General features: G+C 40.6%; 1 protein-coding gene across 2 annotated transcripts in view; it reads left to right on the top strand.

The window, feature by feature from the left end:
- Window positions 1–24,776, top strand: part of rerg (RAS-like, estrogen-regulated, growth inhibitor) — a 51,403-nt gene that overhangs the window by 15,988 nt on the left and 10,639 nt on the right. For both annotated transcript variants that reach the window (XM_086268680.1, XM_086268681.1), the window contains exon 3: window positions 22,908–22,964. In XM_086268680.1, coding sequence (XP_086124806.1) covers window positions 22,908–22,964 — 57 coding nt within the window. The remainder of the gene's footprint in view (window positions 1–22,907; window positions 22,965–24,776) is intronic.

Below are 24,776 nucleotides of genomic sequence, written 5' to 3'. Positions count from 1 at the left end.
TTGCAACAGTTACGTCTGCAACCTCCATGCAATTTCCAGGTGTCTGCAGGAATGGCGCATTTAGCTTTATGAATGTTGAGAACAATCACCTGCAGAGAAAATGTTGGGCCTTAACACTGCAACCAACACAAAGAGAAAACACTGGGGCTTGGGTGCAACTTTAACTTTGTAGGCAAACTTTCTGTTTTAGTTTGCGTTGCATTTTTCAAACTTTCTGCTTGGTGAGCTGAGCCGGTTTTTGATTCAGCACCATATACCTCTTTACACTCTAGTGGCTACCAGCAACCTCCAGCAACCACATGCCAGCCAGTTGCAGAGTACACTTAGTAACCCTAGTAACCGCAGGTCACTAACCAGGCTCTAGACCTATCGAATGGGGTTTAAAAACCAGTTCCACAGCTACCTCCAACAACCTTTAGCAACTTGTCAGAGGACACACATTGTTCCTCAGCGACCAGAGGTTGCTCTGTGCTCTGGCTGATTAGTCTCTGGGCCTCACATGCCTCATGGTTTCTATTTACACTGATTCTTATTGAGTGGGTTAGCATTTGTCATTTGTACTAAAATCAAAGTGCAGTTGATGGTGTATTGCAGATAGTTTTTTTTCTTTTTTCATGTTTCAAATGTTTTTAACTTGTTGCACATAAAACCTGCAGTCAGCTGAGAACAACATACATTATGTCATTCTGGCCAGTCAGTGGTTTACTCAAGATATCAGTACAACTGCAGCTCATTATAACTCTGAAAGAGAAGTCACAGCTCACTGAAGTCAGTTGGTTTCATCCTTTCAGACGGAGTGTCTGTGAAAAACTTCTCAAGGAGTCTGATAAGGGGAATATTTCAGCGAGGACTGAGCTATAGAACTTTCTCACAGGCCTTTTCCAGAGTTTTGGTGGAGTGCTCGTCTCCTAAGTTGTTGTCTAAAGTGTAGAAGAACAGAAAATTGTAACAAGCTTGAGAACAATGAGACTGATGCTCCTTCTTCTGGTGACAAAGCCACTTGCTCAATGAAAGGTTTCTTCCTCTCTCACATGGACATTTGATCTTCACGTGGACAGCTGCAGCTTTGTATTTGCCTGATCCTCGTGTCACCAGCATGTCTCCCTTTTGCTTTATTTTAATGTACAAAAACAGAGCACAGCATAACAGGCATTGTTGCCACATCTGATGCTTCGTGTAGCCCTGGTGATCCTTTCAGCAATGAGCAGCTCTCATCTAAACATAGGCCTTCACTGGAAACTGGCAGATGCTATCAGATCAATCAGGTTGCTTCTCAGTGGGAAAACATCTGCATGTGGGCAATAAATTACACTCCCCCTGCGCGCACATTGTAACAGGGAGGAAAAGCAAAATAACAACGTTAAGCAGATTTAATATGTTGTTTTGGAGGCACACTGTGAACTTCATAAATCTCTTTCAGAACACTAAATTCCATCTTTGTGCTGCATTTTTGTTTGTTTGCATGTTTTGTCAGGTTTGTTCAAATTGCTATCAATTCAACCGACGAAAACCTTGAACAATTTGCAGTCCTTGAGTGTTAAATGTTCCTTCTGATTCCAAACACTTTAGATTTCTGATACTTAGTTTAACTTGGAAAAAAAATGTCGGGTATCAGTGTTTCATCTTTACTTTGGACAGCAGTACCGGTGGTATTTTCACTTTAGCTGTGATTATTCTGAATGATCAGCAGCAGACCTCTGGGGTGTCTCAAAATTGTTTGATGGGGTTCCAGGGTGCCAGGCTCCCTGTGAGGGTCTGACTTGGACTCCTGCAGAGAGCTCTAGCTCTAATAAAGAGCTGAGTGTGTTAAGTCTGGCTCTTCTAGCAGTTTGCAGTCTTTTGGTTTATTGACTCAGCAGACGTAGAGCGGAGTGGAGTGAGAAAATAAGACCCATTTATCCAATTGCTGTGCCTACTACACACACACACACACACAGCAGATGCTGTGAGCTCTCTTAGCTCCTCTGCAGCAAGGCTTTTCAGTAGTTTTGTCAGAGTGCTGCACATCAAGTAAATATTCTGTTCCATGAGCTATTTCTGACTTTTAATACATGCTGTATTAGGAAAAACACGGCAGCAGATTATTATGTTTAACACTGCAGAGAACATCAGTCAATATCTGAGCGTAGAGGCACTTTGTCCCTCTGCTGCCTCGCCATCTTTCAACAGCTCTATTGTATAGAGAGAGGACTCACAGCAGAAATGACTTCCAGGATCTTTATTGCACACACTGACAGATTGTTACAGTTATAATAAATTTTAGAATATTACAGAGAGGACCTTTTCCTGGGATTCATATTAACATTTTTTGAGCCTTACCATCGTGGCTCAAGAGTTGGGCGTTTGCCTTGTAATCGGAAGGCTGCCGGTTCGAGCCCCGGCTTGGACAGTTGTGTCCTTGGGCAAGACACTTCACCTGTTGCCTACTGGTGGTGGTCAGAGGGCCCGGTGGCGCCCCTGTCCAGCAGCCTCGCCTCTGTCAGTGCGCCCCAGGGTGGCTGTGGCTACAATGTACCTTGCCATCACCAGTGTGTGAATGGGTGGATGACTGAATGTGTAAAGCGCTTTGGGGTCCTTAGGGACTAGTAAAGCGCTATACAAATACAGGCCATTTACCAATATTGCCATTAAAGCTGCCCTCCAATAAATGAGACTAGAATGGATTAGCCAGCATTTATAACTGCATTAATCAGTATTCACATTTATGCTCATTCACACTACAAAGTGCTTATAAAATTTTAAACAATTAAATGACTAATATAGAATTATTTATTTTGTATGGCAGATCAACAAAAAACAAAAAAAATATCACTAAATTAACAAAAATATGCTGTTTTTTAAAAAAAAAACAACAACCCTCAGACAGATTTCATCATGTGCAAAACCAAGACATACTGTTGATACTAGAGATGGCACAATACCACTTTTATGTCCGATACCGATATAATACATTTGGATATCTGCCGATACCGATATGAATCCGATGTAGTGTGTTTTTTAATCAATAAAACAGTTTTTTTAATATCTTGCTGCTTTTTGTTAAAAAATAATTAAACAGACTCAACATCTTTCTTCTACAGAACTGCAGACTGCACAGATGGTATCTTCCCAAAGAAAAAAGTACTATAGCTTACTAGGGTATATTAGACTTAAAGTTACTATATACAGTAATGGACTTCTACACATTTTACATCAAATTAAAACTTTGGGTGTAAGATTTGGATAAATATTTATTAAAAGCTCGACATTTTCAATGAGAATAAGAAAGAAAAGTATGTCTTTGTGCCCCCTTTTCCCTGTTCATGCCCTATCGGCCCCCCTGGCTAAACTTTGCTAGATCCGCCCCTGCACAGTTACCAGCCGTCAGCTGTAGAAAAAGATCCTGGTGTAGAAAGTAATATTAAATAAATTCTAACAACAGCTTATCAAGCTTAAACGTGCTGCTGTTGTTCAGCCGCTGGTTTCCTCTTTCTGGAGCGAAGTGGGCCAAAAACAAACAAGAGAGACGGACTCCCGACAGAAAAACCGATCAGCTGATCATTGATCAGTTTCATGACTGAAGTAGCAGCAGGACAGAGAGAGAGAGAGAGGCAGTCGCTCCATATATCTGTTGTTAAGCTTAACGCTGGAATGCTTTACAAACATTCAGAGATGAACTTACACACTTGCTTTACTTCTCTCTGCGATAACTTTCTCGGAGATGAAATGCCGAATTGGTAGCGAGGCTACAAATACTCAACCAGACCGCTGACAGGTCCCGCACGCCACAGCCGCTCTATCACGTGACGCGTACTGCTTCGACGTGCTACGGTTATGTTAAATGGTAAATGGCCTAGTCCTTAAGGACCCCAAAGCGCTTTACACATCCAGTCATCCACCCATTCACACACACATTCACACACACATTCACACACTGGTGATGGCAAGCTACATTGTAGCCACAGCCGCCCTGGGGCGCACTGACAGAGGCGAGGCTGCCGGACACTGGCGCCACCGGGCCCTCTGACCACCACCAGCAGGCAACGGGTGAAGTGTCTTGCCCAAGGACAACGACCGAGACTGTCGGAGCCGTGTCGCAAGTTTTGTGAGGTGCTTTTTTGATATTTAATGGATCGATTACATTTTTTTTAATTTCTCTCCGATATCCGATCCAGTAATTTATGTCAGTATCTGACCGATACCGATATGTAATATCGGATCGGTCCATCTCTAGTTGAAACTGCTCTTATTTGCCAGTATTACATTTCATTACATTACATTTCTTTACAATGACCTGGAGTTTGACACCTGTGCCTTAGGCAGTATTATTAAAAGGCGTATCGTACATTTTCATTGCTATGCCAATGATACTCAGCTTTTTCTATCCATGTCGCTAAGTTTAGATAAAACTGAGGTTACTGTACTCTGCCCTAAAGTTTTAGAAACATGGTATCCCCAGTAACACTGTGAGGAATCCTGAAGTAATTTCTGATATGTTCCTGCCTTTCTTTCAAAATTTGGAAAGTCTCAGAGTGAAACGGTGAAAACTAGTTCAAGCATTTATTGCTTCTAGACTGGACTATTGTAATTCATTATTATCAGGTGGTTCTAAAAGAAACTCCCTGAGAAGCCTTCAACTGATCCAAAAGGCTGGAGTGGGAGTACTGGGACTAGAAAGAGAGAGCAGATTTCTCCCACACTGGCTTCTCTTCATAGGTGTCTGTTGTCCTGTCCTCCTCCTTGAGTCTCATTCTGCCAGAGCTTTCTTCTTGTGAAAAGGGAGTTTTTCCTTTCCACTGTTGCCAAGTGCTTGCTCATAGGGGTCATCTGATTGTTGGTGTATAATCGTAGGGTCTTAACGTTACAATATAAAGTGCCTTGAGGTGTTCATTGTTGTGACTTCAGCCTAGTGTAGCTTAAATGTTTCAGTCCACATATAAAAAGCAACGTTAGTACTAAAATGATGTTTACTAGTATTGTTGCCTTTGTCATCTTCATAAGCTGATCGTGTGTGCCCTGTTCCTTCTGCTGTGAATGTGCTGACAGTAATTACTAATAAACAAAAATAACTGTAAGAAAGTGTTTTTCACAGGCTGGCTTTCACTGATTCTGTCTGTTTATACAGCATTCACATTAACAGAGGGAAATGTGCTTTGAAACTTCTCTGGAAATTCTTTCGGAAAGTTAACTTCAAGGCGTGTGAAGCGCCAGCTCGTAAAAACTCTTGTCTCGTCACTCCTCAAACATGCCGCCTTCCCCCCCTCTCACTGGCCTGTCTGACAGCCAGACAGCAGAACAAAAACAAAGGAGTGAGCTAAAATGTGTCTGCTTCTGAAATACCACTTGCTTACCACATTCGATGCCAAGAAGAGGACCGTGGATCAGCCTGATGTATGGTCTGGAGATGTAAACAGACATTCAGAGGGCGGACAGGGGAGACGAGGCCACAAAAACAAGACACTACTGGACTCTACTGTGAAAAACTACTGTAAAAAGATTATTTGGTATCGTTTTCGTTTTGCAGAAAAACAAAATATGGATGAGATGTTGTAACACTTACAGTAATATAATCTCTAATGAAGAAAATGAGTTTGACTTTACAGTGTGATCTGATTTTGAAACAAACCTGGTGAAAGATGGCACAGTCAAACGTTCTGACTGCAGCGGCCATGCTGCTCCCAAAATCAACTGCTTGTGATTCCTGCTGGGTGAAATGAAATACCTGGAGAGTGATCAAATAACTCACCAGTTATTTGACATCCATCAACAATGCTTGTGTGTACCTCCTCACATTGCACGGTCAAGCTATTTCCGAGGGTGCAGAAGCAGAAGAGCGCAAATTGCCTGTCCTGCTGCTCGAGCTTCCAGGCACATCCTCAGCCTTTGACAGCTGACAGAGCCCAAAGCTGTGAAGCTGACTGGATATTTGACTCCTCCTGATTGCTTTCTCCGTGCCGGACCTGGTGAGCAGCCATATGGTGTGACTCATAGACTGCATTATGCCCCAGAACAAGTGCTCTAATCAGTGGGTCGGAAGTAGATTTGACTGGTTTTAGATAAGAGATCTGAAAAGGTTCCCAAATGGCTTTTAGAGTGTGAGTGATGTGCTGTGCAAAGCGCTAAGTGACTTTTATGCACTTGAATATGTTACATAAGAGTTGATCAAATTTCAAGGCTTTATTCTTTTAAATTTGGCTTATTCGCTCAGCAAGCCAGTCCTCTCTGTGTTTAGGTGAAAAGTCAAGTAGGTGCTCACGAACATGCAGCCGAGGTCAGGTGCTTAAAAAAAGTTATCAAGATCACCAGACAGCAGGAACGTCCAGTAAATAATGCATGAATTTAATTTCTCACAGTATGTTAGATTAATAAGTCTGCACTGTTGTGTTCCCGGAATCTGATTGAAGTAGAAAATGAGTATGGCGCCTTAATGCACAATTTCATACGTGGAGACCAAAACAGAGCTAAAAGAGGTAAATTTTGGGCTCTTAGCAGATGGCAAGAAACAAAAGGTCCAAATGAAAGGAAAAAAAAAAGCAAGTGACTGCCAAGAGTCAGGTTGTTCTTTAGTGATTGCCCTGATTGAGGTGATTTTAAAACACTAGCATTCGACTCTTTTTCATGCATTATAGACATTTTCCAGGCAGAAGCCAACGGAAAGAAACGACAGCCGTTTGTGTTCTTCTCTTTGATCAGGATCAGCTGATCATTGCTTGAGAGAGGGGAAAAAAAGATGCATCCGGACTAGAGATGGACCGATCCGATATTACGTATCGGTATCGGTCCGATACTGACCTAAATTACTGGATCGGATATCGGAGAAAAATAAAAAATGTAATCCGATCCATTAAATATCACGAAAGCACCTCACAAAACTTGCAACACCCCGTAACTCACCTCAGAACGTTAGCACGTTGGAGCAGTATGCATCACGTGATAGAGCGGCTGTGGCATGCGGGACCTGTCGGTGGTCTGGATAGCATTTGGAGCTTCGCTAGCAACCCGGCATTTCATCTCCGATAAAGTTATCCCGAGAGAAGTAAAGCAAGTGTGTAAGTCCATCTCTGAATGTTTGTAAAGCATTCCTGCGTTAAGCTTAACAAGCGACTGCCTCTTCTTGCTGCTACTTCAATCATGAAACTGCTTAACGATCAGCTTTTCTGTCGCGAGTCCGTGACTCTGGTTTGTTTTTGGCCCACTTTGCACCAGAAAGAGGAAACCAGCGGCTGAACAACAGCAGCACGTTTAAGCTTGATCAGCTGTTGTTAGAATTTATTTAATATTACTTTCTACACCAGGATCTTTTTCTACGTAGCTGACGCTGGTAACTGTGCAGGGGCGGATCTAGCAAAGTTTAGCCAGGGGGGCCGATAGGGCATTAACAGGGAAAAGGGGGCACAAAGACATACTTTTCTTTCTTATTCTCATTTAAAATGTCTAGCTTTTAATAAATAATTATCTGACACCCAAAGTTTTAATTTGATGTAAAATGAATAGAAGTCAATTACTGTATATAGTAACTATTAAGTCTAATATATATACCCTAGTAAGCTATAGTACTTTTTACTTTGGGAAGGTACCATCTGTGCAGTCTGCAATTTTGTTGAAGAAAGATGTTGAATCTATTTAATATTTCTTGAAAAATAATTGATTTCTGTGCATTTTTTTTTTCACACTGCATCAAATTAAGGTTGATTACGTCGATTAAGCATCATGAGGTGGAGCGTGAGGGGTGGTTCCCTATTTTTTATTTATTTATTTTTATTGTTGCTGGGAGTTGGAACTCTATTAGTTAGGTTGCTTAATATATATGCTAAGTACTCTTTAAAATACCAGAATAGGGAGGATGGTGTAGGTTTAAGTTTATTAGATTGATCAGTATTGCTGAACTATGAAATATTTTTTTTTGCATACAGGTATAACAGAATAGCTTTAGTGTAGTTGTTGTTTTAAACTTGAGTATGAACTTATACAAAATGCAGCAAGATATTTAAAAAACAGTTTTGTTGATTAAAAAAACACTATAGAATAGAATAGAATAGAATAGAATTCAACTTTATTGTCATTGCACATGCACAGGTACAGGGCAACGAAATGCAGTTTGCATCCATCCAGAAGTGCTTTAGTGATATAGATATATTACAATATATATTAGCAATAGTATAGATATGTAAGTATATTACAGAAATGGGTCTATTATGGTATGTTATAATGTACACGGTATGAAGTATGTTGTGAATATGCTATAACTATAAGTATGTACAGGCTGTAGTGAGTACAAGCTATGTACAGGCTATGAACAGGATATAAATATGAAAAACTATACAGAATATGAAATAAATAACTTTACAGAAATATGGACTATATCGGATTCATATCGGTATCGGCAGATATCCAAATTTATGATATCGGTATCGGTCATAAAAAAGTGGTATCGTGCCATCTCTAATCCGGACACAATTGCATGAGTGATTGGATTTGGATGCCGTTATGTAGCTGACATGTATCAGATTATCAGCAGGATCTCCACTTGGTTCTTTGCTAAAGTTGGACACTGATTGGAAGGATTGCAGGTTAAAGGTGAGGACGTTAATTACCTTTTAAAATGGGCAGGAAGTATTTTTCTTTTATTCAGAAAGCTGAGAAAGCTACAGTAAGGCTGCGTATTTATCTGAACATGCCTTTCCAAAGTAATTAAGTGTGCAAGTTGAGTGTTTGCTGTGTGAAAGGAAATTGTTGACCCTGCATGCCCTGATAACTCTGTGCACAGCGGCTGATGAGTATAGTCAGGGCAACAAAGGAAGAATGACTTCTCACTCAGGTTATTGTTGCAGAATTCATGTTCAGCGTATGCTGCCAGCGTAAAAACATGTTTTAGGCATGGTGGCTATATGGCTCCAGAGATGGCTATGTTGCTATGTCACTAAATAAAATGCTTTGGTTCAGACTTTATATAAGTAGATGACTCATCAGTACTTCCTCCCATTTTCCAAAAAATGAAGCCATGTTATTGCAGAAATGGGTACGATCAGCTTGTGTTAGTGCTGTCATTTGCAAACTGAGTAGTATTTCTTTAACATGTACTATGAAGGCAAAGGAATGATATGCCTTTAGTTTTAATTTTTTTAAATGCTCTGTGTGTAATTGCCAGAAGTTACTCTATGAGAGCTGGACAGAGTCACAGAAGGGACTTAACCAATCAAACGCTCAGTGATGTGCTGGTTTAGATCTGTGAGGAGATCCTGTAGGATGCCATTAGGAGCATACCCAGACATTGTCAGGTCAACCGTGTGGGAGCTATAAAAACTACTACATCTATCACTTTGAGTTGCTGCAAAATGGGCATATTTTTTTCACTTTGATTTTTTGGGTGTCTTTGAATTCAGCTCTCTGTAGGTCAGAGGTGTCCAACTCCAGGCCTCGAGGGCCGGAGTCCTGCAGGTTTTAGATCTCACCCTGGGTCACCTGAATCAAATGATTTGTTCATTACCAGGCCTCTGGAGAACTTCAAGACATGTTGAGGTAATTTAGCCATTTAAATCAGATGTGTTGGATCAAGGACACAACTATAACCTGCAGGACACCGGCCCTCGAGGCCTGGGTTTGGACACCCTTGCTGTAGGTTAATAATATTAATTTCCATCAAGTGATGTGGCATCTTTTGTGCCTAACACTTTATCCAGTCCGTATCAGTGTAGATATCCAGCTTGATTATTTTTTTTGCTGGCAAAGCTGGACTGCATGTAGGCCCACAGTGGGCTGCTGTGGGTGAACTGGAAGTGGTTTGTCTCCTTGAGAACTCACTGATATTGAGTATTGCAAGCTGTTGAATTGATGGTGCCTTTTCACAAACTTTCAACGTGTCTAAAATTCTCGTCACGTATGTGTGAAACGAGGTCATTAAGAATAAAGTCTTAACTGCATGTTTGAGTTTCAGCTACAGTAAGGAGCAGGACTATTCAGACAGCAGATAGACATCATCAGTCCCTCTGATGCCTCATCCTCTACCATCTCTGAAGCTTCATTAAAATGTCAAAGAAAGTGAATTCCCTTAGCATGCCCACACTCAGCTGGTCTTTCTCTATCTTCCTCCACTCCCTCTCCTTCTGAATGTGCTGTATCTCCTGCCCAGAGCTGCTTTTTGTCCTCAGAAAGGAAAAGAATGACTGTGCTATTCACCTTTTCTGTTTGTGCCTTCTTAAGGCCATCTGGCGGCCTCAGAATCCAACCCTCCCCCGTGTTCCTATTCACCTGACACACACCTACACAGATTTTACTAATATTACTACAAATGATGTATTTCTGGAGTGAAGGAAGCCAATGTTCTGTGTATAAATACCAGAAAATCAGTCTTTCCTTGCCATATACAAAGATAAAGAGGAGCCATAAAAGGAAATGACTGTGTCACAGGAAGATGAGTTTGTCGAGTGGCCACGCTTATTTCTTCTGCTGAACTATTTTTAGCGCACACCTCTGACTCCTCTCAGCCTCCACACATCCACATCCATTCTCCGCTCATGTACTCGGACAGCCGCCGCTGTCCTCAGCCGGTGCGTGACTCATCACCGATTATTTTCCTCCTCGCTTTTCACAACCTCTCTCTCTCTCACACACACTCTCTCTCTCTGGAGATTAGCAGCTCATTGAAAATTTCATGATGAATCCATGAAGTATTTTGTTTTTTTTGCTTCTCGGGGTGCGTTATCAGCTGAGGTTCAGCTTACTGTTTAATATTCAGGGCCACTTTCAGCTCTATTTGATTTATTCCACCCTCTGCCTTCCCACATTTTTTGGGCAGTAGCATCTTTCTGCTTTTCTGTCATTCAACTCCAAAAACTGCAGAGTTTTACTCTGCATGCATGTATGTGTGCATGCCTTTTGGAAGACATTAGAAGTGGATATTACTGCAACAGTTTTCTTAATTATCGATACCAAATTTATATGCTTATGTGAAACTGCAGATTGTCAGAGCCTAAAAAACCCAAACCAGGATCAATGCTGTCCTTATAAGGCTCCACTGTGGCTCTTTGCTGTGGTTGTGCAAATCATGACAGCTGATAAGCTCATATGGAATAATAGAGGGGGGACAGAAGTCGACCACCACATCAAAGATTGTTCCACAAATCATTGTTTATTGCAGTTAGTCAGTCTATGACATTGTAGGGAGCTTTTAGCTAAATCAGCGATGCGTTTCAGCTTATAGCCATTATTAGCATTAGCAAATTTTGCCCCCTTAATGATACTGGTGACTTTTCCATCAGTATCCTGAGATCTGTTTTAGCATATTAAACTAAAAGTTTTCAAATGTGAGAAAATAAACAAGTAAAGAATGCAAATACTGATCTTTAGGTGGGTTTTTGCATTAGCAATTATTAGCAAGCCACTTTGCAACCCACCTTTTTCCAGCTTTTCCTCCTTTAAGTGACATACAGTACTCAGTTATTATCTTAGGCTTTTTGTACATGCCCACAAATGCACAGGAATGTTTCAAGAGACATGAGCTAGAGCTATACCACCAAATATAAATCTGTGTGGGTGGAAAGGCTCTTCTTATGAATATAGTCCTAACATAAGTCTTAATTCTTCACAGAAAAGAATGGCCCAAACCACTATCAACTGGCTGTGCAACCATGAATATCACTTTAAAGCCTGAGCCATGAAATCTCTGCCCCAGTGATGAAATTCCAGTGATGATGTAAAGGCTCAAAAACTCTATCAAATATGATGCACTATGCATTAAGTGGTTAAACTTGAATGGTTTCTGTTTAAGCTCCACAGGGCTCAAAGTATCTGCTGCAAGGAAAATTGAAAGCTTTAATACTGAGGCTGTTCTTGAAAATATTTGCTTTGCTTGTTCTCAGCTGCTTCTTCTACACAGCACTTAACCTTTTCGCCCGTAACCGCAGTGAAGATCGCTCCATGAGGTGTGGTCACCGCAGCGTCTCATCAGCCTTGCAAATGGTGATGAATAGCGCTGTGGTGCTATTGTTAGAAGACTAAATTAAAGGGATGAGTGTGGTGTTGGGATCCTCACGCCCTTCCTGTTTTAACCCCACGAGTGCAAGCCTCTGTCCTTTTCCATCTTCAGAGACGTGAAATCAAAGCCTCTCTGGTGTCCTGTGTTACAGAGCCGCAGGGCCCTGAGGAAAATGTCTGCATCACCCTCTGCCATTGTGTGTTCATGGATCCCATCCAAAGATTAGTGGAGGGGAGTTTATCCGACCTTTACTGTCATTCAAAATGAACTTAATATGCACTGCTCAAACAAAGCCACATCTGTCTTTGCCTGTGAAGGTAACGCGCATTCAGCCAAAGGATGTGAAGCCGGTTTGTCCCGTACTGACAAAAATATGGGACAAACTACTTTTGGGTCAGAAGAGACTAAAATCAATTCGCATCACTCGCCTAGATGTAATACTGCAAGACCTCTGTTGTTGTCATGACTGGAGTCCCTCTTTGTGCGGGTAGTTTTGCTCTGAACCATACAGTATGTCGTCATGATACATCACACTGCTCCACTCAAGATGCATAGTGATTTACAAGAGGTGATTAGGCCTCTTTGGAGTGCTATACTAACAGAGCTGATTGCTATTGAAACTTCCACCCTTCGCTTGTCTCGTCCACATAAGAAAAAACCAAGATGGTGGTGGTCAAAATGCCAAAGTTGATGCTTCAAAGCAGTAGACGAAAAAAGGAGCAGACATCGCTTAAAGATAAAACAGGCAGTGATGCAAAAACAGTTGTTGAGCTGAAAGCAGCCACAGATGAATCAGAGTCGAGCTTTTTAAGTGCCGTGCAGGTCTTTAAATTATATTTGTGTATGCGGAAGATCTGAATCCCTGTTATCTCTCTCAGTTGTAATGTTACTGTCGTATCTAATTAGATTGCTCGCAAGTGTAGCAAATCCCTCTGCATTAGAGATTTACAGAGGGGAGCGATTTAACAGCTCGGCAGAGTAAAACGGCGCGACACCTGATGGTTTAATTGCCGTTTGATTTATTACCAGAACCTGGCTTGAGGCAGCGAAACCAATTTAGCTGCCAAAATATCTACTCATGACGCTGGGAATGTGTTTATCACACAACGGCATTTAAATAGGCCGTCTGCAGCATCAGGTCGGACGCTGTTCACACTGATACAAAGACAAATGTGTTCATTTTCACTGCTGCTGCTCCTGGGCACCACCGGATGATTTATGAATCTTTTATGTTTTACAAAGCTCTTTGATTTTGTAGTATGCCGACAGCGTGCTTAATTTGGAGTATTTTTGAGGAGGGGATTTGAGATTAAAAACTGGTAGTTGACGGATTGAGTGGGGTTCATACAGCTGTTCGAGAGCTGTTCATGTAAAACATTTTCTTTCTGTTTTTAATGTTTATGAAAAGGGTTAATTATTAATCTTACTATGGTTAATGGCAAAGTAAACATGGCAGAAAAGCAGAACGCTCCTCTATTATTCTCACAAGAGCACTTGTGCTCATTATGGCCGACATCTCATTAAACTAAATGCTGTATGATGAGCAGGAATCTGAGAACCTCTGTCACTAATGAGTAGGCATGGAGAAGAAAAAGAGATGAGTCATGTGGTGATAATTGGCCAGCTGTAATCTGATCAGGAGAGGAAGAGAGATGATGAGATTTCTTCAAGTATTACTGCGTTTGGTATTCTGGGAACAGAACATAGCTGAGGCTCCTTGGAGCATTTGCTAAACTTTGCTTTCCTGTTTACATACAGTTACGGCTCGTATGCAGCTTGTAATCACAGCGTAGCAGATTTAACACTCCCAACTGATATAATTTTTTTAAACAGTAATTTGATTTCAGATATGCGAGAAAGACATTAAAGGTCAAACTATCTGTCGTTGAGCCGATACTGGCTCCTCACAGATAAATCTAATATGATGAACGCTGCACTGTAAGTACAGTACTCACTTTTTAAATCAGATACAGAGAAAGGTGGTTGCCAGCTAGTTTGTAAAATACATTGCTGGGAAGTTACTAAATATTGACTTTATAATGTTCCCATTTTTGCTGTTGGAGCTGCGAGCTCCAAGGTCTACACTATCCATTCATCCACACATCCGTGTGTGCCTCCACAGCTCACCAGAATCAGTCCTCCTACAGTATTGGTCAGAATCTATACAAACTTGCACACATTCAAACTGTGCTCAAGGACAAAGTCGCATTTGTTGTTTTTCAGAAAATAACCAGTAAACTGTGAGGAATGTTGGGCCGGATGAGCTACTGCCTCATTGACCTTCTGGTCAATATTAAATACATTTTATTGTGAAAATATCAAATTAATTAACAGCAGCTTTATCAGTATGGAGGCTGTAGTTTCACTCTGATGACAGTCCTTGACTTTTCCCAGTAAGGAACCTGCTAGCACTTGTCAGCTAATTAAAATTTGAATACAATCTTATATATATATATGCTCTTGATGACGAACAGCAAGGCAGGCAAGACTGACGCTAATGACTTAATTATTGCTGTGCACTATAGTGTTTGTGGGGGTGCTGGGAAGCACCTCCCTCACTAAGGTGAAGCACACTCTTGCAGTGTCTGACAGGAAGTTTTGATTTTGTTGTGCTTTTGTTTTGAAGTCCACTAATCAATGTTCTTTTGATGTCAACTCCCTGAAGGCTGGATTCATGATGTGCACACATGATTACAGCCTAATGATGTTCACCTGATTGGAGTTCCCCAATTATCCTCTGTTCGTGGGGTAAACTATCAGATGAGAGCTGAGGGTGTGAATGGGCTGAATATTTAGTTTGATTTGATTTAGTTAATTTGTATATTATTTAACTGGGGTTTGATTGTAGTCAGATATATCACATCCTGCAAATTCTCATTTGTTTTTCTCTACCAATTGGCCGTTAAGCCCAAATCTCTCTGAATAGACAATATATTTGCTTGTGTTAACATAAGTTAATGTTAGATGTTAGCTTGTTGGTGAGTAGCCTTCAGTAATAGTAATAAATCACACAGCAATAGTACATCGAAGATGCTGCAGAGCACATAACCCAGGTAGCTACCACAACTAAAACAAGGTAGCTGCAGCAGGCTAACGTTAGTTTTTAAAATAGAACTTACTTCCAGATGTTTCTTTAGGTTGGAGTCTTCTGATGCTGAGAGCAGCTTGAGAGAGTTTTCATTGCACAGTCAGATTTTGCCCATCATCCCTTTCTTCTTTAAAGGTAAAGTGGTGTCAGAATTTCCAAGTATGAAATGCATTCCTGCCCATGCACTGCTGGATCTGTTGTGCTGGCTCCGGGTCCATTGTGTAACTGACACCATCAACATTTATAGGATGCTCACATTAGAGCTTCTCATTGCGTGTTTTGTTTGGGTTTCCAGCAATGTGTGAAATTACCAAAATTAGAGAGAAGATAGCCAAACATAAGAAAGAGGAAAAGACCGCCGTGCAATCCATTTATTTCCACAACGTAACTGTATTCTAATTATCACCTATTTGAGCGGCAACTGTAACAGAATAAAGTTACTCATATTTCGTATTTTAAATACGTAACGCCGGTCCACATATTCCGTTACTGCCCAACACTGGTGCTAAACAGTCCCAATATTTTTATGTCACTATCAAGTTTGACAAGAAAGATGGATTTTACTGACATGGGATTTTATGAATGTAAATTTATTAAGCTCTCAGGAAGTGGTAGAAGGTTATCTGCTATATTTACTGCTACTTTAGTGCAAGTTTATACAGATAAATGAATCACAATATATTTCACCTCACCTCGACTTACTTTTGAATAAAGTGTAATGCTTTATATTAGTTTAAATAACCCAAAATTACAAGAAACTCCAAGTGATACACTAATCCTTCAATAATCTTATTCTAAAAAAAAAAAAAAAAAAAAAAAAAAAAAAAAATGGTTTGTGTGTTATTGTTACTCCACTCACTTCAGCCTTCCCACATCCGTTCTTTATGGGCTTTTAAAACGATTTAAAATATATATGTATGAATGGGAGCGTGATTGGCGAGCTGTAATCTGATCTGGAATGGGACTGAGATGATTAGATGTCTGCCCTCACATCTATCTGTATTAAGATGGATTGGATATTTCCCCTGGCAGCTTTGGGAATCGTAACAGCCCATGTTAAACAGACAAGCACACACATCCTTATGGCTGAAAAATGGTTTATGGGTATTCAACTGTTCCAAGAAAGCTTGGTGTATTGGTTGGTGGTATGAGATACAGTCATGCCCCAGGGAAAATGGTGGTGAAAGGAAGTCTGGGAAAGCTCTGAGACTGGAAACTGTGACCTGACCTACTGTTCAGGAAGTGGTTTGGGAGCTTTTGTAGGTCATATGTTTGCTTGTTTTTAGCATGAGGGCTGTCACATCTTGGCGTGTGTAAAGAAACAGTCCAGCACAGTAATGTTTTCATTTCCACAGTTGGAGAAATTAGTTGACTGGCATTTAAAAAAGCAACAAAAAATGCTGGCTGTTTCCATGAAACTGCTTTCAGGTTCATCAGTACTTTAAAATGAGGTGAAATCTCTCAAGTTAATAAAAACGTTGAATACATTTGTGTCAGCGCTGTAAGCATCAAGCTGCCACGCTGCTGTACGCCTTTCCCTCATCTGTCCATCACTTTATGTTGACTTTAACCATTCTTAAATAATTTAGTTCCTGCAGAAGCTTTTCAGATTCTCAGAAGTAATCCTCGAACCAGGGGGTAATGGATCTGCAAAGCTGCATAAATAAAACGTCTTCATTTCCTCAGTTTCCGTTTAACTGCTGAGAGGATTTGCAGGAACCATAAATCGATAATTAAAGGAGAGCGAGCTGTGACCTGTAATCCTGTCAACGTCTCTGAAGTAAATGGTTATGATATTGACTAAGGGGTGGGGCCGGCTGCACAAATAGTAATCCTCTAGTCATCTAAACTAGTAATGAATCTTACAATCTCAAAGTTGTTGACAGAATCAGAACAAAATTGTCCGTTTTGTTTTACAGATTCCTGGTAAGTGTTACTCTTTACAAGCTTTTGGGGAGAACATTATGTGTAAATTGCTGCTTCTTGTCTGCCAACAAAGCAGCAGAGTGGCCATTTTTTTCTAAACCAAATGCAATAAAACCCCAGAAATGTCTTGTTAATGATTCATCCCTTTTCTGTTCACATAAAACATAAAAGCAGCCAATGTACTACAAGTCTGATGGCATCAATCTGCACAGGCAAATGCTATGATCTGTCTAAACCAGATCCAACACTGAATTCTGTGTGAAATTCAATTGCTGCTGATTATTTTTAATCACATTTGCCAGTATTTCTGAGCTCTCGCGGGTATTATAGAAATAAAGTTATCCGTGAAGTCATATTAATATCAAACCCATGCGTCCAAATATGTGGTAACATTTTCCACCTGGTAGAAGGCAGCTGTACTTAACATTAACCCTCTGATCCCCCAGCTACTGCTCTCTTTAGATAATCTTCACTAAATCAAGGGGAAAATGTAGCTCAGTTTAGCTCAGTTTGTATGCTGGTTTGTCATGTAGTAGCTTTCAGTTACACAGCAATGACTGCAAGGTGTCCAGGTCCGATACTGCAAAGCAAGCCCAAATCATCACCCCTCCACCACCAACAACTCAACAGTTGGTGTGATGTGTTTGTGCTGATGTGCAGCATTTGGCAGTTTGCTTTATGGCCACAGATCTCCACTTTAGTCTCATCTGCTCAAAGCACATTTTTCTGGAAATCTTGTGCTTTGTTTAGGTGCACCTTTATAGAAAGGAAAGAGTTTCTCTTGGTAACCCTTTCAGACAAGCCGTACTTGTTGAGTCTTTTTAGTTTTTTATCGTACTGTCATGAACTTTAACATTTAACCTGCTGACTGACACTTGTAGAGTCTGTAGCTCTTGGTTTTGTTTTGTTTTTTGTAATTTCCCTGATCATTGCACAGTCTGAGCACAGACATCATCCTGGTGCAATTGTTAAACTCTATTAATGCCCACACTTTAACAGAGGTGGTCACACTGCTACTTACCTTCTTTGTTCCTAGAGAAACAGCGTGGGTGGTTTACACAAGACTGAAAACAGTCTTGTGTAAACTTTATTTCTCATATCTGTATATATAGTATTTCAAGTTTTCTATTATTACATTTTAATTTTCTCGCTTCTATTATTTGTTTTTAAGGCAGTTCCCATGTAACCGTTTCTCCACCAGTCTTATCAGCACAGCTGGCTGTGTGACATGACCCAACGTGACACGAACACAATAGGTACAGGACTTGACTGCAGAGCCACAGCTCTGGGAGAGACAGCGAAGAGGTGTTTTTTTTGTGGCTGAAAGGAACTAAAGAGCTGTGGGTGTTCGTCTGATGGTCATGAGGAATCAATAGAGACTGTTCAATGAGTAACACAACACTGGTTCAGAACAGGGGCATGGGCGCCACTAATTGCTCGTGCTTTGTTTGCAATTAGTCCAACATTCTGCCGCTAATGTGATTAGGTCACTTCAGATAAAAGAAGCTTTTGGCAAACACCTACTACGGATGGTGTGTCTGACGTAAATCTGAAACCTCTGTCATCCATCAGCTCGCAGCTGCCCTATGAAGTCTGAGCTGAACAATTTGATAAGATCAGATCTGTTTTTTGTTACTTTGACTCCAGCTGCGGTCAGTTGTTGGGAAATGTCAAGTTGTGAAGAAACTGTTAGCAGCTGAAGACATTATAAGGCAATAGTTAATATAAAGAGAATTTTTCAACCAGCCACATGATGCAGGCTATGTGACACCAGAGAATAAACACCAGAGAAAATATAAAACAGCGGCTCTACTCTGATCTACTTTCCATCGCTACACACAGCCTGTTTTATTTGTGGCTAAGGAGCGGTAATGTTGTAGCCAGTGACACTGACAAAAGTCAATGCAGGAGTTATAAGCTGCTGTAGAATAAACACAATTTAAGCTGATTAATATTAGCTGATGCTAGCAAGCACATACTGCTTATTATTGGTTTATTACCTCTAAGACTTTACTGCTATTGCCAAACAGCAGCCTGTTTTTAATGCTTAGTTTATTTTTTTTGGTCCCAGTTATGCTAAATGTGTAGCAGACAGCAACATTAGTTACCATGTATTTGAAGATTGATCTAGTCCACAGTGGGCCTTCACCAAAGCAGACCAGGACATTGCTTCATGGTCCTTGGGTCTTTTTCATTATTTTGAATTCTCAGTTGATATAGTCGAGTTGGTTGAGTTTTGAATTACAGTTTTGAGGCCTTATTATGAATTCAAATGTAATATTAGGCTTAAATTATATTGTATTACATCTGTATCTTGTTGATTTTCAAATTCCTGTTAAGACTGCTTTACTGTTCTAGAGGTTTTCTTGGTCATTATTTGGCTTCAGTTCCTATTTTGAATTAAACTTGCTTCCTGTTTTACTCTGTTAGTTGTTTTTCTTTTGTGTCTTGTTTTGGATTTGCCTTAACATCTGTTTGATTCTTAGGTTGGTTTTTTTTCTTTTCTTTTTTTTTTTTTTTTAAATTTCATATGGGGCGATCGTGGCTCAAGGGTTGGCAGTTCGTCTTGTAACCGGAAGGTTGCCGGTTCGAGCCCCGGCTCGGACAGTCTCGGTCGTTGTGTCCTTGGGCAAGACACTTCACCTACCGCCTACTGGTGATGGCCAGAGGGGCCGATGGCACGATATGGCAGCCTCGCTTCTGTCAGTCTGCCCCAGGGCAGCTGTGGCTACAACTGTAGCTGCCTCCACCAGTGTGTGAGAGTAAATGAATAGTGGCATTGAAACGCGCTTTGGGTGCCTTGAAAAGCGCTATATAAATCCAATCCATTATTATTTTTATTATTAAATTTCATTCCGTCTCCCCTTTAGCATCGCCTGGATATTACCAACCACCATACAAACAGATGTGTGTTCAGGGTGTTCCTGCTTATGCAAATTCAGTCATTTAAAAAAAAAAAAAAAAATAGTCGGCCACTCACTTTAGTATTCTGATTTCTGATTTGAAATTTGTGGCCGGAAGGTCATTATTCCTGCTGGACTGTTTTTTGTTTTTGTTTTTTTAAATGCCAGTTTTTGATCACACCTTTCAAAACATAATAACACAGGCTGCTAAAAGCATAAATGCAACTCTAATTCAGAGTCGCTGCAAAATGTGTGGCTCCATTTTAGCCAAAGCAACGCCTCTATCAGACTGTTAAAAAAAAGAAAAAAGGATCAAACTAGAAAATGGTAACCACATAAGCAATATGTGATGAGCACAGAAAGGCTTTTTTGTAAATGCCAGCGCTGTTATCAGCTTTCCTCTCTCTGCACACAGTCAGTAAATCACCTGTTTTTGTGTTCTGGTCAGCTTGGCGATACCTTGCACATTATTCTGTTTGCAATCCTTCAGTGAATCTGGGCCACAATGTGCACTGATGCACATTAACAAAGGCTCCTCTCTGCCGTGTGTACCTTTCTTTCCCGTGGAAGTGAAAAGCAGGAGATAGAGTTACATCTAATGAGAAAAGGACTTCACACCCCATTGGTTTTTCTCGCCACCTGGAATCCAGGCCACCGCCACTAAAACCTCAACGGCAAAATTAGGGTTGAACGGGAAAAGGAAAAGTGCTCCGAGAATAAATATGCACGCTCGTCTGCTTTGTCAACAGCAAATTGACAAATTACCTGCCACTGTTCTGTTTTCACTGCGTTCAGGGGATAATTGAACGTTACATGACCCGGACTCCCTTTGCCTAAAAACACATTGAATTTGTTAGCGAGAAAGGGAGGCTGTGATTTCCTGAGGAACAAAATCAGCAAGACAGGAATGATGAACGCTGAAGTAAAAGACCAATTTGGCTGATAAAATGGTAAAGCTTTGCAGTCTGCCTCATGCGTGAAAGTTACTGTCCTGAGCTCAAAGGCACTGGCTCACCTTCACTCCTTTTTTCATTGTGGATTTTCTTCCTTTACTTGGTTAATTGGAAGACAGGCCTGTTTTTTCAAGTTCAAAGGAGGAACTGTTCCTTCATGAGCTCTTTTCCATAAGTAGGAGCTCAGTAAGCTGACATGATTACACAGAGACCCACCTGGACTCATGAAAGCCAGGCAGTCCCAATGGCAGTGAGTCGAAGCTAATTAAAAAGTGTGAAGAGACTTGGGTGGCTTTAATGTTGCTTTAACATATTTGTTACTAAAAATTCATTTATAATATAAGTTCTAAAGCCATACTGTTTTATTTATACCACTGTGAAGAAAGTTAAATGCTGATAAAAGAACAAAGTTACCCTACTTTTACCTTTAAGAACACGGATTGAAAAAAATCAATCCGGTGAACGCCTGGTAGGTCAGTAAAGCTTAGCATGTCGATATTGAGCCAAAGTGCAAAACTCAGCTCATTTAAATGGTCCAGCTTTAGGTGAATGAAGTAAATAGACTTACAGTCTTCCTGTGGAACGTCTTTGAACTTCATGAAGGGTGGTCGTGGCTCAGGAGGTAGAGCTGCTCATCTTCCAGTTGGGAGGTTGGTGGTTCGAACTGGGGGGCCAAAGTATCCCTGTGTGAGTTAATTGGTGTGTGAACGTTAGAACTTAAATGCAGGGGAAGACTGTATAAATACATGGACACAATCAAACAAGCACCAAAGCGCTACGTGAGAAACGGTCCATTTAGATGCTGAATGGTGAATCTCAAGCCACCTGTCATTTCTTTATAGTTTACTAGGAAAATGTGAAATACCTGTACTGATTTATTTATCTAGAAATGGTCAGGTACAAGGACGGGATGGAACATGAGTGAAAAAGCAGCCAATGTCCAAATAAAGACTAAAAGACATAACTTTACACTGACCACTTTACGCAATCAACCTCAATTATCAAAGTAAACAGAAAATAACAAAAAGGCAAGGCTAAAACTAAGACATGAAGGTTCATATTAACCCCAATAAAAGAGCAGAGAAGGCACTGGAACACAAAAGAGACAGAGGGAGGCAAAGACAGTGAAACACAACATTAGAAGCAAAAGAATCAACAAAAGGAACCAAAATTCAGCAAATACTAGACAAAACCTTTGGACCATGACAGAGATGCCCACCTCCTACAGCTGAATCCATATTTCACTGACAGACGAGAGTGGTTTCAATCATTTCATTTCACTCTGAGTGAAAGTGAATGAGCTCATAGCCACCACATTTATTTTCTCTGCTAATCTCTTTACATAAAGTAAACTGATACAGCAGGTCTCTTTTTCAGTGACATCACCCCTCCCCAACAACTGAACTAAAAGGAGAAATGTTGCAGCATTCAGCTAACTGAACACATTTTACACCAGTGTTTACAGGTCATTTTACTCTGAGAAAGAGGGTTTGGTGTGTGGCTGTGCCTGATAAACAGGGAAGGGCTGTCTAATTCAGCCTGCATAAATGACATTTCTGTGCGGCAGATTGCTTGTTGATGGTAAACCATTAAGACAGTGAGTCACTGGCTCACTGGGGATGTTTTTTTAAAGGAAGGCTGATACTGTCAAAGGCAGGCCAACAATCCTGTCTCAGAGAAGAAGATGCTCTTGATAAAACCTGAGAGCTGATGTTTCAAGGTTGTTTGAACTCTGTCTTAATGAGCTGGACGTTTTCCAGTGGGTATTAGCATTTAGATGAAATGTGTGTTAAAGTGGTTTGGATCTTATGGACTGTCGGTGCGTTAGCCACAGCTGATTTTCTGAGAATACATGTTAGTGGATGTACATATTAGGGCTGTAGATTGAGCTTCACTATTATAAACAAATGGTCATCAATTTTTAGTTAATTTCATCTACGTAGTAAAAAGTGTATTCATGAATCAGTATGCAGTCTATTTAAAAAAGAAAACTATTTAATACTTAAAATCAAACTGCCACCCTGCTGTGTGTCTCGTGTGCTGATTTCATATGCTGAACACATTTGTCCTGTGGTTCTTTGCAGCTCTGGTGGTGAGATTTCTGACCAGACGCTTCATCTGGGAGTATGACCCCACACTTGGTAAGACAGCCCAAGAAACGTGTATCCCCTCCTGCTGCTGTTACTGCCATCTCCTGTATCTGCAGAAATTGCACACTGTCAATTTTATGGTTTTATATGAAGTTCTTATAATACATGTAGTCCTTAACTAAGTTGATTATTTAAAGCTATCCTCAGGTGTAAAAAACACACAGCAGATTCCACTAATTTTACAAAACCTAAGCCAGTTACTTGTAGAACCACCTTTAGCAGCAATAACTTGAAGTAATGGTTTTCTGTATGACTTTGTCATACAAGTGTTATATGGCACAGGTGTCTTAAAGTCCCAGCACAGCAATTCAGTCAGTTCAAGGTCTGGTCTTTGACTGGACCATTGCAACACCTTGATTCTTTTCTGCCATGCTACCGCTAATGTGAAATCTTCTGTAACTAGCCTAGCATTACTTTTAGCTTTGTGCCCTCTTTCTGTAAGTTTAGCCAAAAATTGAAAGCAGGAGAAACATCTTGTTCAGGCATTTTTCCTGCATGAACCTCTCTAAAGATGACATAATGAAAATGTGTTTGCTTTTGGCACAGCTAGGGTAATGGCTTTCCCCAGCTAGTTTCCAGCTTTTAATCTAAGGTAAGCTAGCTGCTGCTCATTTTAGTTTTCATAGTTAGCATAGATTCATATTAGTGCTGTTAGCGTTAATCTCGTTAAAATAACGTTAATTCCATAACTGCATTAATGCGGCAAATCTTCGTTAGCGAGTTAACGTGGATTGCCCCGCATGTGGGGCTGGACGGCGCTAACGCGTTGACACCCTGCGATGAGAGATTTAACGAGATTAACGCAGACAGCACTAATATATACCAAATCTCCTCATCTAACAGGAAAAAGAGAAAATGGAAATTCTAGGTGCAGGAGTTATATCATGGGCACTATCATGGCCAGCACAGAGCTAGCACTTTAATCTTCTGCACAAATGTTTATCTGGTGAAAACAGAATAAAAGCAATAATTGATTCATTAAAAATTCTGGGATAAAGTGCTGAAACTGCTACAACTCAGCGTAATGTAAAATTGTTGTTGGGGGGTTTCTCTTATCAGTGCATTATATACAGTAGAACTGGCCTTTTCATACTCTGGTTGAACCAGTTCTCTATATTGTAATTATGGGACACAAAGTGCCTCCTCTATAATGTGCTTTTCATTTCCTGGCTGTGCTTGGCAGGTCAGCGCCTCTGGACTGTTCACATGATGCTCCTTCAATAGCCTGCCTGTTCTTAGCAATACATGGTGCAGTACAGTGCAATCACCAACATAAAGCAGACCGCACTCAGGAGCATAATTAATCCATTTTCATATAATAACATAATGATCACAGTCATTATGGCCTCTGTGTGACATCTCAACATATGCCTGTGAGACTGCTGAGATATGTTCAGGTGCTAGACCAACAAAGAGGAAACACTTTAAAGCGATATGATTCTGGATTTCTTTTACATTTAGCATACGTGGCATTTAGATCATACTCAGCTGCCACCCATCCACATCTTACTACTTTTTTACAGTATAATGTATTGCCACTGTGCCAGCTTCATATTACACGTCTGCTGTTTAAACTCAAAGTAGGGAATGTGGTAGAAATCAGGAAAAGAGCAATAACTGCTTCCTTGGTTACAACAAGAGGTTACGTCACAACCCCTTGAGGTCTGTAATGGAAATAACAGCACCGCTGGAGGGTGTCTGTGACCAATCAGACTGCCTGGATGAAATTACCCTCAAAGTGCTCAAAACATCATTAAAACACTATTATGAGCAGATCGCACAGGTAGGGGGTTTGCATGCTGG

Source organism: Aulonocara sp. 'chitande type north' Nkhata Bay, linkage group LG17 (assembly GCF_057382095.1).
Source record: "Aulonocara sp. 'chitande type north' Nkhata Bay isolate Kocher_YH1m ecotype deep benthic linkage group LG17, A_spYH_male_GT1.1, whole genome shotgun sequence".
Taxonomy (NCBI): domain Eukaryota; kingdom Metazoa; phylum Chordata; class Actinopteri; order Cichliformes; family Cichlidae; genus Aulonocara; species Aulonocara sp. 'chitande type north' Nkhata Bay.
The sequence above is the reverse complement of the archived record's forward strand: the minus strand, read 5'-3'. Positions and strand labels throughout refer to the sequence as shown.